We start from the raw sequence: 19,836 nt of genomic DNA on the forward strand, positions 1-19,836 counted from the left end.
GCAGGTAGACCAAAGATTATACATCCACCGGGCAGTTTTAGATTTAAAAAGTACAAATTATTTTCATTCAACCAAGGACTTTGTTTCTGACAGGAAATAAGACAAGCAACAATCAAAAGATTTTACAGAAAACAACACAAAAGGAGAATTAATTAAAAAAACAAAACAGTTTTTATCTTTTAGAGAAAAAAAAAAGTTTGAAAGTCAAACTTGGATTCTGTTTCACTTCAGTCAAATGGAAACATGTGGGTCAAATTACAGTGTTACTTTCAACCTAATGCTTTTACTGACCTTAAGCAAATTATAATTATTTTATTTTAAACAGTTAAAATGATAACAGATTATCAAATAATCAAAAATATGCATCTATTCCAAAGCATTTCCACTTATAGGCAATGATGATTTTAAACACCCAAAAAGCACATTTTGGACAAATTTATTTTCACAAAGTTGCAAAGGTTTAGTATTTGCAGAATTTATGTAGAAAACATACAGCAGTCGTACCAATAAGTGGACACAAAGCAGTGAATTAACTAAACATGCTTGTTTGTTTCAGAACAACTGAAAATATTCTTACTCTGGGTCTGATCATCCACCACCAGGGCAAAGTTTTGGGTTTTGAGGATGCAGGATAACTTCCCCAGGTTGTCCGTCAGGCGCACCTAAAAGCAAACATGTTGCAATAAACACGGCAGCCATCCGTGTTGCAGAGGATTTAGTGTCTCCACCACCAGACTGACCTGTCTGAAGTCCTGGAAGAGCACCATGCTGACTGGATCTGATAGTTTGACTTTTCCATCCTGCACACTGGAAAGAATGGTTCCCAGAGTGACCATGCCCAGGATCTCACTGCAGAACCACACGAATCAAGAAATATTCAAATGAAATACTCTCTTCTTTTCTTTTCTTGAAAAGAAGAATCAAGTTGGAGACGGTTTCATAAAAGACACAACTGTGTGCTATTAAAAGATGAAACACACTAAGATTTAATACAATCTGATAAAATGATTCCAGTCAAATAAACTCTGAAGAGCATTACCCAGATTCACTGACGACTGGCGCCTGGTCGAAAGCCTTCTCTTTCAGGACCTTGATGACTTTTTGGCAGGACAGGAATGGAGCGAAGGTGAGCGGAGCGGAGAGGTGTAAACTGTGGACTGTCATGTTCCACCACCTTCAGCGGAAACATGTTAAAACATCCAGCTGTCACGTCGTACCCAAACGGGAGAGATTTAGTTTTCTCACTCTTACCAGGGTTTGATCTCATTCGGACTCTCCAGGAAACCTTTCTCACACATCCACTGATCGCACAGGAACTTCGACCTGGAGATTGAATCCTGCAGGTATTTGTTTTTCTCTCTCATTGTAATAAACTAAAAGTTTAGTATTTACCAGACAGTAGATTGAACCACATTCATCATCATGATCCAGTTTATCCCACAAAACGTCTCATCGTCTTTTTTTATTCTACTTTACTAATTTGTGCCTTACGGTAAATCGTAAATTACCACCTTAACATGGAAAATGTATTTTCTTATTATTAGTAGTACACATTTTTGCAATAAATACAGCCTCGATGGACCAATTAAATATTAAAGTGTGTATTGTAAGTTAAAAGAAAAGACGATATCATCAGGACTAAACAAACTTAAACTTAACTTAAACTTTGAACTGTTCTCTTACTTTGTAAAGCCTTACAAAATGATGGGAAATACCAAAATGTTGAGCATTTATTCTTAGCTCTGAATGGAAACAAAACCTTTAGTGACATCTGGTGGCAAAGATTGCAACTAATAAAGGCTTCCTGGCTCATTACTGTTTCTCATCCGTGTCAAATACTGTGAGAGTTTGAAGATTGAAAGAGCTTCAAAGCCAGAATCAAATTTAAAATGTTTAGATATATTCTTGGCACAAAACCACTCTAAAAATAAACGATTAGAACCTTAAAAATACAGATGTGAATTAATATTCACTTTATCTCTGGTCAAACAGACGGCGGGAGGTGATAATGGAAGTCTTATTTCTGAGTATTGGTTATTATAACGTTCTTTATTCTCTTACATGTAGTTGCGGACCGAGTCTGGCAGGATGACCACGCAGCGCTGTCCCTCCTCCAGCTGCTGAGCCATTTTCACTGCTGCCGCCATCGCTGAGCCAGAACTCCCACCTGGATCATCAACAAATTTAATGCAAAGCAACACTAAAAGTCTTTTAAAAAACTAACATGCTAAGCTGAGCAGAGGTCCAAGCTCACCACAGAGGAGGCCTTCCTCTCTTATTAGTTTGCGTGCCATGTTAAATGTTTCCCTATCGCTCGCTTTGTACCACTGGTGGACAAGCTGGAGGGTTGATGAAGAGAAAAATGAAGTAGCTGAAAACTAATTACATTTCCAAATTCACACCAACACTCACAGATCTGTCCAACACCGTGGGGATGAAGTCATATCCAATGCCCTCAACCTCGAAATGACCACTTTGATGCTCTTCTGAGTGAACCAGCATAGAGCCCTCAGGATCAACACCGATGATCTGCAAACAAATTACAAAGGAAGCACTTACAGACATGTAAAAGGTGTGTTTCCTGGGGAAAATGCTTTATTTTTGTTGTTAACTAACATAAAATCAAAGCAGCGTTCCTTGGTAAATCATTATTGAGTGGGTTTAATGTAGATCTTGCCTTGACATTGGGGCATTTCTCCTTCAGCTTTCGAGCTACGCCTGTGAGCGTACCACCGGTCCCTGCTCCAGCTACAACCATGTCCAGTTTACCTGAAAGGAAAATCACATTTCTCTCTAAGTAATTAATTATCTTTTTTTTTTTTTAAATTCATGTTAAAAAATCTGCAGGGTTTAGAATTTTTGTTAATCTGTGATTTATATTTGGTGTTAGCTTGTTTAAAAGCTAGTCCTTCTTTTCTTCTGTTCTTTTCACACACTGCATGGAGGATGCTACTGTAGGTCAACATGCTAACCTAGGCTAGCATATTGTCTACCATTTTGACTACGCTAAAGCTAGCTTCAGTTTTTTAGGTCATTTTAGCGTATAAATTGCTGGTGGGATTTCTGCATTGACTGTAAGTTTTCACTCCTCTACAGTTTTTATTTGTGTTTTGGAGGCTTTTTCTTTATTCAGCTGCTTCTGCCTGTTTCTTTCTGAAAGTCTTGCAGTTGACCTCAAATGCTTCTTCAATTTTCACTAAAATTATTCAGCATTCACGCCGCATTTTCACAGGAAATGCACGTTTTTCTAGTTTGATTCATTATCTATAACAGTGAATTCAACAAATGAATTTCAGTAGAAGAAAATACTCAAGTTCAAGAAATGCATTACGTTTTTAAACATATTAAAACTAGTTGGCTTAAGCAACAACAAACTAGTCATATTTTCTTAATTTATCAAAATGTCATTTATGAGTTTAAGTTGAGAAGAACGGATTCAAATTTAAGGAAATTGATCATAAAATTTATGGACATAGTTTCTAAACATAGGCCTACTAACCAATTTTTAAAACTAGCAATTTAAAGACACAAACATGTTTAGTCTGTTAGATCCTGCTAATAAGAACAGGCTAAAATCTTAGTTAGAAAAAGTGAAAAGCTGGTAGAAACATACCCTTTTATTTATTTTTTATATATATATATATATATATATATATATATATATATATATATATATATATATACTGCTTTCTGATAAGATCCCACAAAAGTATTTGAACCCTGAACATGTAACTTTGTTAGACCTAAAAAGATCATTTCAGTTGTGTGTCTGCTGCATTTATTCTGAAATTGACTGGACAAATAAAGTCATTAAATGTTCCATAATGTTAGAAGAGTAAATGAAACAGCTCCATGTAGTTTACAGAACTGGAAATCTGCAGACCTTTCGGTACACTGTTATGTGCACAGTTCACTATAAACATATTTCATACTAAAATGAAAAAAAAAACCTTCACACTGCTCCAGTATCTCCTCAGCTGTTGTGTCGTAGTGAGCCAGGGGGTTACTGGCATTACGATACTGGTCCAGGACGTGCGAGTTGGGAATCTCGCTCTTTAGTCTCCAAGCTGTGCGAATGTGAGACTCCGGCGAGTCAAAAGCTGCAGATGAAGGAGTGCGAACAATTTCTGCCCCGAGAGCCTTCAGCACATCTACCTACAACACAGGGGAAGATCAGCTGCATGCGCTGAGCGACAGTCTGATAAAAAAAAAAATGACTTAATGCAGGAAGCAGCACTTTACTTTCTCCATACTCATCTTCTCAGGCATCACGATGATGCAGCGGTAGCCTTTCACAGCCGCTATGAGAGCAAGTCCGATTCCTAGAAGTAGACGAAACTGGTGCTTTGCAGTGGCCGGCACACATTAAGTAATACAATCCCAGGTAGGTGAAAGACTTGTTGAAGTACCTGTGTTACCGGAGGTGGGCTCAATGATTGTGTCCCCTGGTCTGAGGATCCCGGCTTCCTCGGCGTCTTCCACCATCCGCATTGTGATTCTGTCTTTAATGCTGCCTCCTGCGTTGAAATACTCACACTTGGCAACTGAACCAGGAGACATAAAAATGAAATAATAATGAGAAACATTTGGTGTAATTTTCACTTTTTTTTTAAAAAAACAACAAAATATTAAAGAAGTAGGAATGTGAAGCTGATGCGTCAACGCTGTGATTTCCTTATTTCTAAGACATACCAGAAATTCGCAGGGTTCAACGTTGGTTGTTACAAGAGTTCAACTAAAAATGTTGTTTTTAAAGGTGAAAATAAAACAGTTTTTATTTTTTAGGAGGCATTGAAATAAAGCTGTGTGAACAGTTAAGAGAAGGGGTAAAATAAATCCATGGATTTTGATTAACCTTTTAATGAGAAACAGATTAAAAGTTAAAATTTGTGATGCTGTTCTTTAATGTGTATTTTGGGTTTTTATGCATTTTGTGTTTTTAATGCATATTACTTCCATTACCTGTCTTTTTTCTGTAATGAAATTTAAATAACTCTGTAATAAGTTGCTATGTAAATAAACTGTCTTGCCTTATTGACCCAAATAAATCCCACTTGGAAAAGTTGCTAAGATATTTACTTTTTATTCCACCAAATATTGATTTCTGAACTCTTCCTGAGTTAAAACATTAGTGTTGATGTATCTATGAATATTAACTTGTTTTCTTAACATTATGTGAGGTCTGAGAGCCAGTAGTTCACAGAATAAAAAAAACAATCTTCATTTTACTCAGACATATTCCTATAAAATGTAAAATCAGAGAAACTGATCATTTCAAGTGGTCTCTTAACTTTTTCCAGAGCTGCACATTTTCTTTTGTTTTAGCTCAGCATTTAACTGTCTCTTTTAGTTTCCTCCCCAAGGCTCCACGCATCAGCGCAGAGAGAGCTAATTAAAGAACAGCTTAATCTTCAAATCTAAATTTTTCACTTGAGGTTTGGTTGTGGCATCAACAAAGGCCGACAGATAACCCGGCAGGACATCTCCGTTTGGTAAATATCACGCTCCCTCAAGCTGCTGCACGCACCAGCCAACTGCAATCTTCCTGAAAAGCACAAATTCGGGGTCAGATGCAGCGAAGCATCCAGTGCATGTGTATGTAATTATAATTGGTCTGCAGCCCTTCCGTTCAGTCAACAGAGCATTGTAAAGGGACGGAAAGCAGATAATGCCTATATTGTTCTGCTCATTTTCTTTTGGAGGAGGGTTTTTATTCTGGGTTACATATTGCTGGGGCTCTCAGCTCACATGACTGCATTCAAGCTGCAGAGGGACTCCAGTGTGAGTCCAAAAACTACAACTTTTGTTAGTATGCAGACAAACTCCAACACCGCGAGAATCTACTTGAATCTCGAGAGCTGTTGAATGTCGCCCGAGCAGCTGGGGCCTCTAATATAACGATGACCCAACAATGTCATTACGACTAGTATGCGACAGATGAGATAAGCTTTGATTCAATCTTCATACAGAAATATACAGCTTCATGTCTAACAGTTCTTTCTCACTCGTCTTGTGTTGTTTCGTGAACTTAATTAAAAATACGAGCAGCTGTTTGTAAGGCAAGGACATTTATTTTAATTGGTCTCAAAAGGCAGCAAACAAATATTCTTAATATGAAGCTCTTTTACCTGTTTCTTGCGCCACATGTCTCAAACAGATGGGATTAAGACAGCATATAGATTTGAAATGGAAGAAAAAGCTACATGGTTTACTTTTTTTTTTTTTTTAATTGTGCCATCCATCCGCATTTAATTCTTTGCAGATCCACTTCTCATTGCAACTACAGCTTTAAGTCTTTTGGAACGTGTCATTCTCATCTCTGAGGCCAGAAGGTTTGGTACAGAGCACCTGCGTCCACGTGTTTCTGAGCTAAACATGTCTTAGTGATCCCACCTGAGCCGTGGATTTCTGCAGCTGCTCCAGACTTACCACAGGCCTCAACATGCTGTTTGATCACTTATCAAACCTCAGTCCTTATATAGTTGTTATAAAGAGGGTGGGTTGGAATGCACACCAAACCTTTTAGGTTTTTATTCACTAAAAACTGGGAAAAACTCGCATCGTTTATTTTCCTTTTCACACTTTTAAGGTATTGTGTGTTGGTTGGTTTATCACATAAAATCCTCAGTGAAGATTATTGTTTGTAAAGTTCAAGGAGGGGTGAAAACATTTGCAAGGTGATATAAAATCTTCCCCTTTTCAGCAAATCGTGAGGCAGCAGAGGAGATTCTCTACCAGGCATCCTGAATGTTTTCAGGTTTCACGTTGCGTTTTTGCTTGTGGGTGTTTTTCTCCGTTGGCTCAAGAAACAAAGAGCCTTTCATTTTCACCTTTCTCTCCGATGGACCCGACTGCCTCTTTAAACAAAACCCCACCAGTACCAGCACCCAGTTTTAAGGCCATGAGGTGTGTGATACTGGATGTGTAAGAGGTAAGCAGGAAGCTCACAGGATGACTGCGTTGTCAGCAACTCCAAAAGCACCTCTTCCGCCTTCATGCATTGTTTTAACGTCGGACTGACTCTGAAAGGTGCGCAGGTAAAACTCAGTGGTGATTTTCAAAAGGTTGGTGAAGAAACTTGGGTTGTCTTTTGCTGTGAAATGGAGCATTTCCCCCTCAGTTATCATGATAAACTTTAATAGAATCTAAAGTATTTTGACTTTACTGGATTAGTCGTTCTTTTTTTGCTGGTTTAAGTTTCTCTCTGCCATCCTCCCAATCTTTAGCGGTCCTCTAAAACCTGTTCCAGAAGCTGATCTGACTCCTGTGCGGTTGTGTCATGTTGCACTCACACATTTCACACTTTAACCCAAACTCCTTTGGGATTTTGTTCAGGCGGACCAGAGGTGTGTGTCCAATGTGTCCGAGGATGTTGGGGAGGATTCTTGGTGGCTTGATGCTGCAGCGAACAGAAGACAAGTGACTCTATTAACAATGTCGACAAACAGTTTTCATCACAAACAGGAGTTGCAAGAGTGTAAGAGCATCACCTAAAACAACAGCTTTCAAATTTATCAGTAATGTTTTATATCATTGTCTTCTTCTTCGTGAAAATATGAACTTATATCATGGATCAAATAAGGACTTCTGCACAGTACACCAGACAAAACAAGACAAGAATGTGGCTTTATTGTCACACCTTTGTGTTTTATTCCCGACACCTTCAAAAAAGACAAAAAAAAAAGTGAATGGTCTTCTCTTTAACAGGTTGTTTTGGTTTTGGTGTGACTCTTACCGTGGCGGCTGGCTGTGAGGGGACTCTGACATCGGCGCGCCCGGCCTCCAGCTGCATCTGCTGGGTAAATCAGGACGAATCCACTTCATCTGAGCAGCAGTCTCTTCTGCCTTTTCCTCTTTCGCACCATTCTCTTCACACGTTTGGTGGCATTTGTCCTCCTCGTCGATGCGGCCGTCTCCTCTGAACGCAGACGACTTCTGCGCAGCGGGGAAGATTTCCACAACTCCATCCACGGGACACTTCTTCTCTGCGTACGGCAGGTTTCCTTCGTCTGCGCACGGAGTTTGAGCATCTTTCAAGCATTTGCTTCCAGACACAGAAGGCATGGCTCACCTGCAGCAGAACGTTGCTTTAAACTTTAAACAGAGAAGCTTTAAAATGCAGCAGACGCGCTTGGATCAATTTATACAGTCAGATTGTTTTGTGTCCAAATTAAATAAGCTCTGTTCTGCACCAACTTACTGCTCCCATCATTTGCTTTTCTGCATATGTCAAAGAAATGTTCCATAAAGATCACAAGGGGAAAAAACACTTGTTTTTATGCCTTATTGGGCTTTATACGCTACAAAAATATCTAGGTATTTTATCTATTGGAAACATTCTTATGTCATGTTTTAGCAGTGTGCAGCTCCTCTTTGATTTGTCTTGTTCTGCATTTGCTAGAAGAACAAGTCCTTCAGTTCTTGTTCTGCTGACAAATGCATTTTTCAGCATGCCGCCGATAGAGGAAAGCTTTATTACCAATCAAAAGATTTATTTATAAAAGACATTTTCCTGATACACAGAAATATTCAGCCATTTCCTCCTGCTTCGGTTTTCTTTGTCAGAAATATCTTCAGTGCTCCTAATAAAATTTGACCCCATTTCTTAATGAAAAGTTAAAAAATATATATATTTTATTCACATACAGTTCTCTTATAAGTTGTTAAAAAAAAAGGTTATCTATTTTTTTTAATGCTTCTGCTTTGTGAAATGGCTATAAATAAAAGTTAATTATTTAAAAATAGCAAATCACGTATTTTATTTCCAGGGTTTGGTTCCTGGAAAATCATTCTCTTTTAAATACGTTCAGTTGTAATTGAATCTATTTAATTGCAATGGAATAAGTTCTAATTTGTTTCCAAAATAATTGAAAGCAGTTTAGGGGAAAAAGACATACTTAGTTTAAACTTTATAGCCAAAATTAAAACTCATCTAAAACTCCAACAACCTCATGTTGCAGTCAGCAAATCAGAATGATTTTTTTTTGCATTTGAAGCTGCACCTTTAATTCGTTAAAATAAGCTGCATAAAACACACATATGTACCATTTGAGCTAAAGAAGACAGTGTGAACAGTTTGTCCAGGTTTTGAAGCAGGTAGTTTCTCTCCATGTCAACCTTACGGGTTTTAAACATCTAATTAAACGGAGAGAATGAAATTCGACCAAATTGCACAAGTTTTAGATAAAGTCTCAGTAAATTCTGCTGCATCATTTGTTTTCCAGTGAAGCAGTGAAAGAGGATACTCACTCACAGGAGGCTGGGCGCCACTAACACACTTCCAAAGGCTGCTCCACACAAAAGAGGCTCCTTCCCAGACCCAGAGTGTGTGGGGGGTTTTGGAGGCTGCATGCAGGGGACCAAACCACTGACGTGCACCGATGGGGGGAATGAAAGTCTTCTGCATTTCAACACGTTACACTCTCTATTAAAGAAGGAGATTTTAATGAATGCCGTTTTATTGTGCAGGATGATTTCCCCCGAAGGGAGAAACTGAGGTAAAAATCTCTCGGCTGTTTAGATTCGGGGGGCTCCGGACTCCTTGTTACCCCCTGCAGCATTCCCACCTATGTGGCACCGTAAAGCAAAACTTTGCAAACAAATTGTTCTGATTCAGAGGATTTCGAATCTTCTTTATGCCTTTTTGGATCAATTTACAGATTATAAAATTAAGTATTTGGTTTGCCACTCACAAATAATCTCAGATTTGGAAAACACATTCCTTATACTCAAGTCCTTGTTTTAGATTTTCTTCAATTTATTTTTTATTTTTCTGTAAATTCCGAAGGTATTTTGTTCAGGTTTACTTATCTTGAAACATATGAAGTTCTTACTTTTAATGCATCTTTTTTTCCCAACAAAGGTTCACGTTTGCCAAGTTTAACGTCATTAACTTATGAGAATATTGTGTTTTGGACTGAACTGTAATCGCCCTGCCCCCTCAAATCTTTCATTACTTAAAGCTATGTGAAGCATGTATCGATTTGGTATTTACTCCTGAAAGAAACACATTTTTAAAATAAAATTGCATATTTAAATTAATTTAAAAATGTCACTTTAATTTTGTCCAAAAAATGTATGTGCTATAAATCAGTACATTTCTATTTATAAAGATAAAACCACTTAGACTTTCATTACAAAACTGGCATTTAAATGATGATTAAAGTTCATGATGGCATTCATAAAAACCACAAAAAATAAATTTATGCTAGTTTTACATTAGGGTGAAATTTCAGCCCATCCTTAAATATTACTGGTTAAAAGTTAAAATTTGGATTAAATTAAATCAAAATTTTGAAAGCACTGCAAGAATTGAGCAGAACTTTTAATCAAACAACAGATCAGAGCAAGAACAGCAGCTGACAGTCAAACTCAACACACCAGGTGACCTCAGTGTGAATATGAGGGGCACAAGTCATGATCTGCAAATATTTAACAGAGTGCTGTATCCAGGGATATTAATGGAAAGCTGAGTGGAAGGAAAAAGTGTGGTAGAAAAAGAGGACAAAGTTAAAAAAAAATATGAGCACAGCCAATCAAATGTTCTGAACAAATTATGAACTTGGACAAAAAACATGAAAACTTGTGTTTCGTTAAAGAACGAACGAGTCGGCACACGTCCTTTTGAGTAGAAACTTTGAATTTAATGAGGTGAAACTTAATTTCACAAATCTTCAAAACCTGCTGCCTTGTAATAAATCCAAATGAGGCAGGGTACAAACTAACAAAAAAAAGAAAAAAAAAAAAAGAAACAAAAAAACAACACAGTGATGGATTCAGGGATGGAGAGTTGAGTGGTCGATGCTTGTGGCTCAGAATCGCCCTGAACGCTCTCTGTCTCTAGACCGACGCCGCTCATGGTTACGGCCTCCTCCTCCTCCTCCTCGGCCTCTGTCCCGGTCTCTGGATCGGGACCGAGACCGGTGGCGGCTGCATATGCAAAGAAGAAGCAGGGGAAGGAAAGGAAAAAAAAAAAAAAAAAAATCAAAAAAACTTCACAGAGGCAGGTAAACGTGTCTTAATATGGAAGAGATGTTTTCACCCCTTCCTGCGGCGTCCATAGAGCTCTCTCCTGAGTTCACGTGAGATTGGTTTCAGATGCATGAAGTTACAGAAACCTCCACGAGTGCATTCCCTGCAGAAAGGAGGACAGTCATTTAAAACAGACTTAAAAAAAAAACAACAACTCTGGGATATTCTGAAGTGAAAACGTACACTGAAAACAACAGATGGTAGAAATGGGGTTGCACTATTCTTTAAGCAAAAACACAGAAACACCCAAAGCGGCCGAACCCAACTCCACTGCTGAATGCTGATGTTCTGTTTCTTAAAGATGTGCTCCAGCTGATTCAAACGATGAATCAGCTGGGTTCATCATTGCTGATTAAACTGTAAATTAATCAGCAATGTTTGTGTTTAGTCTGCGTGAATCAACACTTGAATTAAAATTGTTTGACCCACCATCCTGAGCAATGCATCATCACCACTGAGGACCATGAGGTCGACTGATCATGGCCTGTTTTTGATGAATAAGTCAAGGCTGAAGGATGACAGAGCATTTGCAGTTGTAGTTTGGCTCTGTGAACTCAACGGACTTTAAGGAAAAGACAAAAACTCTTCTGTTTATACTATATTTGATATTACGTTATTTTATTGAACCAGAAGTTGGGGTTTATTTCATATTCAAAATCTAACATTATCAAACGTGTGAGGAGGTAAGTTTTAAAAATGTAAATAAATGTTGTGTTTTAGGCTGGCAGGTTGTAAAACATCTAAATCTTACAGTACAGGAAGCACAAGTTGTGGCCCAGTGCAATAAATTAACTCTCCAGAAGGATTGTTTTCATGTCTGTAATGACGCAGACCCGTTTTTACTCACCCCATCTCATACTGGCGACAGCAGGCCTCTCTGAAGTCTGTGACGGGAGAGAGCTCGGCGTGGATCGGCTGCCCGTTGAACCATCGATTGTTCAAGTCGATCACAGCCTTCTCAGCATCCTCCTCGTTACGGAACTATAATCCGATCAGAGGAGATATTAATAAAAAAAACAAAAAAAAACATGTTGGAGTCAAATGAGCCATCACAGCAGCGCAAAGACAACAACGTGTTCATTTTAGAACAATGTTCACCTTCACATAAACATTTCCCACAAGATGGTCCCCAAGGTTGTCACAAACGTTCATTTCCTCCACCTCTCCGTATTTTTCTTCCATCTCTGTGAAGACTTCCTGCAGTGGCAGGAAACAAGGAGTTACGAGTGAGGTTTTGAGCTCCACGTTTATGGATTTGCGATGAATAAATGTTCTAAAACTTTGCCAAGAATATGAATCACCAGTTACCTCAAAAAACTCATCATAGTGCTCCTGCATCTCCATGTCGCTGACGGTACCTGGTGGTTGCAACAGACAATAATAAATAAAAAGTGATTATTGAAACTATGATTACAACATGTTGGCAGAAAGCCTCTCAGCATGGGCAAAGTAATCACCTTTGGTGATATTTTTACAAAACCAACATTTGTTGCTGAATGAAATACATCATTATTTCAAACGAGACACAGTTTGTTGTCATGTTTGTAAGCTTAACTTGCATTAGAGAAATAAAATCAACGTTCAAATCCATTAACCAGCTTTGGGTTAATTTTTGGTTAAAAGCAGGAACGGATAAAATTATTACATTTACGTTAAGTGTCTAATTATTTTTGTGTCATTTCTAACCTTAGGAGAGAAAACACAATGTTCAGCATATAAACATCACATTAATTCAATACAGGCTCACACCAAACATTTTCAGCATGAATAAATGCATTGTCAAATCCCTGGTATTCATTGTCTTTTAATATCTTACAGAAAGATAGATGACAGAAAAAAAAACCCAGATACTTTTACTGCATTTTAGGTTTTTACTTACAGGTTAATCCATCCAAAGACTGAGCGCTGTTCTGAGGGTTCCTGTAAATATTCAGCAGGGCAATTGTCTGAAAAACAAACAAAAAAAAACAAAAAACTCACATTTGAACACATGAAGCCAAACATCAAACTACAAGAAATGTTTTCCACTTAAGTGATGTCTTCCAGAACAAAATCTAACTATGTAATATTATTATAGTACAGAATTAACAAAATAGAAAAGTTTCACCTCATCCTTCATGTAGATTTTCTCTCTGCTGATTTTAGGCCATTAGAGGCTCTTTATTTAATGTTGTCAAATTACATGCTTTTTTTTTGTCATCTAATCCTATACCGTTATATTATTACAGGTATTTTACATTGAAAAATGTATGTTCTGTTACAAGTGTCTCAACTTCATGCTGTATATGTGGAAGAATGTCAGTAAGAGGTACTTACCTGGCTAAATGTTGGCTTGTTGTGTAATCTGGAGCAGCGGTCGCCATGTCGGCAGGCACCAATTTTAAAGTAAAACGAACAATTGACTCTGGAAAAAATAAAGTAAAAACATTAAAGTCAAACAAAGACACAAGAGTTCTACAGAAGACAACCCAAATTAAATATACATATACAGTAAAAACTTTACTGTAATACAGTTTAATTGCTATTTGTTTTACATGAAGATACGAAATGATGAGAGAACACAATTTAAAAAAAATGGATGCATCTACATGCTTCTTCTTTATAATGATAAATGTTACCTTATTTTTAGGTCATTAGTACAACAGCAAGGTAGACTGGCACATTTATGCAATATTATAGGAAGCATTACTTCTGCAATAAGTGTCTAAACATGGAATCAAATATCAGATCAGACATGGTTAATATTTTGAAATTTTGAGGACTAACTGCTCACATTGATTTGGTAAATACTAGTTTTACTCAACTTAATAGAGGTAAATACTGTATGCAAAACAAATTACTAATTTATTCATCAAATTTTGCTTCCTGAGTCTCTTTGAGACAGTTTAACAACAACAAAAGAAGACTTTAATGATTTATTTATTTTTTTATATATTTTTTTAATGTTTATCAAAAAGGCCCGGGGAAAAATATCCAATATTCTTGATTTACAAAAAATGATGATGATAATTACAATTAGTAGTTTTCGGGGTGCGTAGAGAATGTTAGTGAAAGGTTACAATAATTTAATTTCTTTAAAACAATTTAATTTTTTAAAAAGCTAACCACGAGCATCACGTTTTTCTCTGCTACAAACAAAGAAATGTTTGAGGTTAGCACAAAGGGAGCTAGTAGACTGAGTAAAGCCAGTATTAATGCTAATTCAAATAATTTTTATTAGTCAATAATAGATTATGATTTCTAAACACCACTTTTCATTTACCATCTCATTCAGACCAAAAGCTAACTGTCGTGTGCGACGACATTTAGCATGCTAGCGCTAGTAGCCACGGCTAATGTAATGCTGCGGCATTTCGATAAGAACTGAGTGAGTTTTGCACTGATATTCAAAGCTATTCTCATTTAAAAATCGTGGACAATGAAAATACATATTAGTTAACCAAGCACTTATTAATCACTTACTTATCTTTCTCTGTCCCGAAGATGGAGGCCAGATACTCTGCCATCTTGGCTCGCTATTCAAATCAGGCAACATTGACTAGTACACTTCCGGCACGCTTTATTCACAATAAAAGCACGTTCACTGTCAACATTCAATTTTCACAACAAAACGACATTTAAAGAAACAGCATTCTAAAAAAAAAGACAATATGTCAGTGATTGAATCATAATGTGAGATGTATTTTGTAGTTTACCTCGATGTGTCTATGTTCTTTTTATTTAACCCAATGTTGTTTCTACTTTACTCTGATCACAGTAACTTATTTTTACATATTACAGAAAGGGAGCAACAATAACTAGTTACACTTACTCAGTTACATTTTGAGTAACCTTCAGAAAAAAAAATTAAAACTTTTAGTGGTATTGGCTCCTTAATATTGTAATCGTACTATTAGCATTTTTATTTTCATTTTTAAAATACCAAAATCTGCACACAGCTTTATATTTTTGTCTGACATGACTTCATAATACCAAATCAGGATCTTAAATTAGGATCTGTTACTCAGGTATTAAATAGATTTTTTTATTTTTTTTTTTATTTCACTTGAGTAATTCCTTGGATGGTTTACTTTTTATTTGAGTGTGAACATATTGAAGTAGTGCTACTCTTGAGTACAACTTCTGAATAAGTTAACCACCCCTGTTCATAGATTGGTTTTTCTATCCTTTTTTATTTTACATTATTCTTTAAATTGATTGTGCTTTCCAAATTTCTGATGTACATTTAAGCTGAGCATCAGCAACAACATGAACAGGATTGTTTAGTTAGTGGATGAGCATACATGTTCCAACTCAAACTAGACATTCCAGGAATGGACGAATTTATGAAAATAAAAACTTAACACATGGATGTAAAAATATAAAAACTGATACAAGTTTATTTTAATTTTAAGATTGAGTATTTACATGATCCACTGGGGAAAAGAGCCATATATTCATGCAAATACTTTTCAGATATACACATGTGGCGGCCTGACATTTACAGTTTAACAGAAGTGAAACATCCAAATGTCTCTAGTTCAATATTCAACATAGTAAACAGAAACTAAACCTTGCTTGTTGGTTGCACTACTACCTTTTTTTTTAATAAGGATGGTATATCAGTGAATCTCACTTTATTGTTTTAAGGAACCTTTACAAAGTTATCAACAAAAGTAAGTTGTCAGCATAGATGATAAGCAAAATATTTACATTATTTTGATTTTATATTACAGAATGTATGTCACTTGCTTTGGGAAATACATTACTGAATTATTCTCCCAATGAAGTAATTTCACTGAACTGAATATTTTTACAGTATTGGAACTTGAACTGAAGAAACGGTTTTTTGACTGGATGATGTTTTAAAGAAGCTAATTAAGTGTAACCCCATTTATAATGGCCACAATTTAACATGTGCTCCTAGCTTGATCTGCCTGCCTTTTTACAAAAAATGCTTCCAGAAAAGCTTAGCATTGTGTTCAAGAGTCTTGGGCTGCTACAACACTCATGTGATTAGTGTTAGATGGTGTAAGTGAAGATACTCGACATATCTTCACTTGGACTTATGGGATGATTCAAGTGTTCTGAGGTCATTTTTTAAAAATGTATTGTGCTTTGTTTCCATAGGTTTTCATGTTGCAACAGATGATGCAAAAATGATTCGTTCTCAAGCTTCCAAGATAGACAAGTGAAAGTCAGGCTTGCAAGATAGTCATGTGTTTTTTATTTTATTTTATGCTTCTATGAGAAACTTAGTGTATGAATTTTTGAGTTATGTTTTAGACTGTTACAAAACCAACTGATATGAGGCATTTTAAAATGCATGGTATTGCTTATAGACTCAACCATCATCTAATTAGTGGTATTGTCAGGGTGGTGGCGTCATCATGCTGTTCTTCAGAACGGACAGCTGGTCAGGTGATTTGATGGGAAGATGGATGGAGCTACATGCAGGTCAATTCTGTAAGAAAACTTGAAACTGGAGAGGAGATAAACTTTCCAGATGAACAACTCCCTAAACATACAGCCAGAACAGTAATGGTCCTTAGATCAATGTTTTAGAATAGACCAGTCCAAACCACTCTTATCTTTGGATGTTCAAAGCTGGTAGAGACATAACAAAAAGACATACAGCTCGAACTGCAGAAACAGGAGGTTCTACAAAATAGTTTACTCGGTGGGACTGAATCCATATACATGGCCTATTTGTTTGAGTTTTTAGAAACTCATCCTCTCTTTCCTCAAAACAATTGTGCACAAAAAAATCCCAGTATGTAAAAATAAATTGTGTGGTTGTTACATGACAATATTTGAATAGGCCAAAGAACACTCTTGTGAAGCTCTTTACAATGCATAATTATTACACATAGGCTAAGTCAGAAAAAAAGCATATGTCTCTTTTAACTACCTGTATTTTGTTTGCAAGTTTTGAGCTCAGTATTACCAGTTAGTCTCCGCCCCTTGTTTCTGTAGCTGTGTTGTTGGCCCAAAACTTGAAGATACGACACGACCTGGTGAATTTTGGACTTCTGATTATTAAAAGTTTGAACTTTAAAAGGTACTGATATTCGCAAAAAGTTTATCTGGTCGGATGAGTTTTTTGTAACATGTTAGTGTAACGATAGATGGTTCCGTTTAGTCGTGCCCTGACTCTTCCCGCTATTTTACAGCTGAATTAGCCAAGCTAACCCTGTTAGCTGCTGAAAGTATAGTGAGGGTAGTGGGAAGAGGCCGCCCACCTTCCAGGCAAGCACTATTCGGCTAACTAGCACAGCCCTACCGACGGTGAGTAAACTCAGACTATCACAGACAGCTGGTGTTGGGCTTTTGTCGTTGTGGGAACACAGAAAGCAACGAAACGAAACGCTAGCTGTTAGCCGAAGGTAAAGCTGAGCCACCGCTGACCCCCTACAAGCAGACAGTAGGTACACATCCCGAGAGGATTAAGCGAATTTGAGTTCATACTTCCGCATTTCATGACAAACCGCTCTTAATTTAATAAAATCTGTAACATCACGATGGATTTTAGGCGATAGTTCTCCTGTAAAAAAAAAAGCGGGCTGTGTTGTTGATCCGAGCGGCGGATCTCGGAAGTCTTGTAACGCTGTAAACCTTTAGCCAGGATTTCCGGCTCCTTTTCATTTGCCCTATGCTGTTTTGTTTCCGTTTATTCTATTTCCGTTTTAAAAGTTTTCTACATCCAGAGTTATAGTGTCGTTTAACGTAGCCGCGCTGAAGTTGTAACCCTTCCTGCGTTTTTAATTTATTTCAAACGTAGTTTAGCACTGGAGGCAGCGGAGGATGGACGGTTGTGTAATGGACTGCCTCGCCCCGCGCTGCTGTTTTGTAGCTAACTTGTCCAACACAGGCCTGCTCCATTGTTGCCACACGTGTAGCCTGCTATCTGACATAGACTTTTGTACATTCATTTTGCACTTAATTGGGATTAATAGTTATGTTTAGAGAGTGTTTTGTTGTTCGAGGCCTAACAGTTGGCCCTGAACCCCACAGCCTCGACCTCGCCTTGGCTAACGTTGGCCAGGAGTGAAGTGTCCCAGGCGGCCAATGAGGAGGCGAGACTCAGAGGCCCTTCTAGCAAGGAAAAACTTAGCTGCTCATATAATTATGTTGTTTACGTGAGAAAAGTTGAGGTTTGAGAGGTTGTGCTCTGTTTAAGCTGTCAGCTTATATATATCAAGTTAAACTAATGTTTTAATTAATCTTCCAAACCTTTCAGATTTTATTAATTGAATTTAAATTGTATCCTACTCTATAGATGCTTTTGCAGTAAGTTTGATTTCTGTATTCATGTATTTTGCCATGAGATAAAGTACACATAAAATAAAAGCAAACAAATGAACAATCTCAGTACGATCTTTAGTAGCTGAGTTTTACGTATACATTTTGAAGGAGCTTTAATTCACAGGATATTCACTTTTTGTTTAGAAACCTCTTAACTGAAAAATAAATTTTTCAAAGCCAGGAATGTGTAGTTACCACTGATAAATGCATTTCCATAGGTATAGTCACACAGGATGAAAATAGAGTTGAAGATTGGTTGTTATTGTAGTGACAAAAACAATACAATATTTTTCTTACGTCTACATAGCATTGCATAACTTCTAAATCGAAACATTTTGTCAAAAAAGAATAAAAATTAATTAGTTTATTAGTAAACTTGTAAAGTTTACTTGCAAGGTAAACTTTATTACTGTATAATAAAATAATCTATACATTTTGGTGTTTGTTACAGATTAGGTATAAGTCAATGAGTGTCTCACAGCTTGATAGCTCCCTAAATGTATTTAGGAAGTCTTGAATTTAATCATAGTTGGGGTTTTTTTTGTCTTAAAAAGTCTCAAATGAGCCCAGATTTCCCATTCAAGATCTTTAATTATATTTAATTGTAGACCATACAATTTTACATTTGTACATTCTGTCCTTATTTTGTTAACTTTTTTCTTTTGAAAAATATAGCAGCATTAATTTGTTCCACACCCTGTAATTGTGGCTAAGGAATTTGGCCATCATTACTTTGACAATCAAAGTTCTTGATGTAGGGCAATAAACATTCTTGTTGGAAGGACTTTAGGCTGTCTAATAAAACCCTGATAAATTACTTCTCCTAGATTTGGCCTTAAATAGTTTCTGCAGACAAATCAAAGGAAAACAACCTGGCCCTTTCTCATAAAATATTGCATATTTTGGCTTGATTTCAGAGAGCAGTCTGCTAAAATACATTCACAACAGTCATTAAAAAAGTTAATGCACACACAGTTTGAAGGCACTGAAGCTTCATCAATTATAAGTTCTGGAGTCACATGCAGTAGTGGAAAAACAAATATCAGTGGATAAAGTTACATTTGCATTTTTAAAAACTTTTTCTTTCCTCTTATGCAGAGCAATAAGTGGAGGAGGGGCAGCACCTTATGTAGCATTAAACCAGAGAAAAGTCCCTGGTACTTTTCTCTCACCTCTTTTTCAAATGACCTGAAACCACAAAATCTGCATGACGAAAGTTTTTTGGTGGTTTTTAAATCTTGTTATACCTTAATACAATTAAACCCTCCAAATTTCATAGATGTCCTACTCAGAACTGGCTGCAATAACAACTAAAAGTATCACCCTCAAACAATAAATTGCCAGTACCAGGATAGAGGGAGAGCTAATAGGGGCACCACTAGAGGGCACCATAGTTCAACATAAAGAATTGTTTCAAACGTGAATCTAAATCAGGGGTGTCAAACTCATTTTCTTAATCTGATCTGCAAGATTAAATAGAACCAATAAAAGTGGACTTGTTGTTGATTTTTATATTAAACA

The 19,836-nt window shown here is 36.9% G+C and overlaps 3 protein-coding genes across 7 annotated transcripts in view; 1 reads left to right on the forward strand and 2 right to left on the reverse strand.

Annotated features, from left to right (window-relative positions):
- Positions 1 to 518: 518 nt before the first annotated feature.
- Positions 519 to 9,993, reverse strand: cbsb (cystathionine beta-synthase b). 2 transcript variants are annotated; one of them, XM_016673096.1, is made up of 14 exons: positions 9,254 to 9,993; positions 7,736 to 8,071; positions 7,293 to 7,399; positions 4,410 to 4,544; positions 4,243 to 4,322; positions 3,951 to 4,155; positions 2,678 to 2,769; positions 2,413 to 2,529; positions 2,255 to 2,339; positions 2,062 to 2,167; positions 1,252 to 1,323; positions 1,040 to 1,174; positions 741 to 849; positions 519 to 662 (listed from the first exon to the last, which is right to left on the reverse strand). In XM_016673096.1, exons 2-14 carry the CDS (start codon positions 8,062 to 8,064, stop codon positions 534 to 536), a joined length of 1,701 nt encoding a protein of 566 aa, XP_016528582.1. In that variant the 5' UTR covers positions 8,065 to 8,071; positions 9,254 to 9,993; the 3' UTR covers positions 519 to 533. The 2 variants fall into 2 exon arrangements, with proteins under 2 accessions (XP_016528582.1, XP_007555439.1); XM_007555377.2 differs by having other exon boundaries at positions 9,250 to 9,993.
- A 625-nt stretch (positions 9,994 to 10,618) lies between these two features.
- On the reverse strand, positions 10,619 to 14,602 carry u2af1 (U2 small nuclear RNA auxiliary factor 1). The gene is made up of 8 exons (XM_007555379.2): positions 14,494 to 14,602; positions 13,348 to 13,435; positions 12,911 to 12,977; positions 12,340 to 12,389; positions 12,130 to 12,228; positions 11,879 to 12,012; positions 11,042 to 11,134; positions 10,619 to 10,929 (listed from the first exon to the last, which is right to left on the reverse strand). The coding sequence occupies exons 1-8, from the start codon at positions 14,535 to 14,537 to the stop codon at positions 10,812 to 10,814; spliced, it is 693 nt and encodes a 230-aa protein (XP_007555441.1). The 5' UTR covers positions 14,538 to 14,602; the 3' UTR covers positions 10,619 to 10,811.
- Positions 14,603 to 16,043: 1,441 nt separating this feature from the next.
- Positions 16,044 to 19,836, forward strand: part of gabpa (GA binding protein transcription factor subunit alpha) — an 11,531-nt gene continuing 7,738 nt past the window's right edge. Inside the window, exons 1-2 of one of the 4 annotated variants that reach the window (XM_007555382.2) lie at positions 16,044 to 17,071; positions 17,184 to 17,298. The gene's annotated coding sequence lies outside the window, so the exon portion shown is untranslated. The other 3 variants (XM_007555384.2, XM_016673097.1, XM_007555385.2) reach the window with 3 other exon arrangements.

This window comes from Poecilia formosa, unplaced genomic scaffold (assembly GCF_000485575.1).
Source record: "Poecilia formosa unplaced genomic scaffold, Poecilia_formosa-5.1.2 Scaffold70, whole genome shotgun sequence".
In the NCBI taxonomy this organism is placed as follows: domain Eukaryota; kingdom Metazoa; phylum Chordata; class Actinopteri; order Cyprinodontiformes; family Poeciliidae; genus Poecilia; species Poecilia formosa.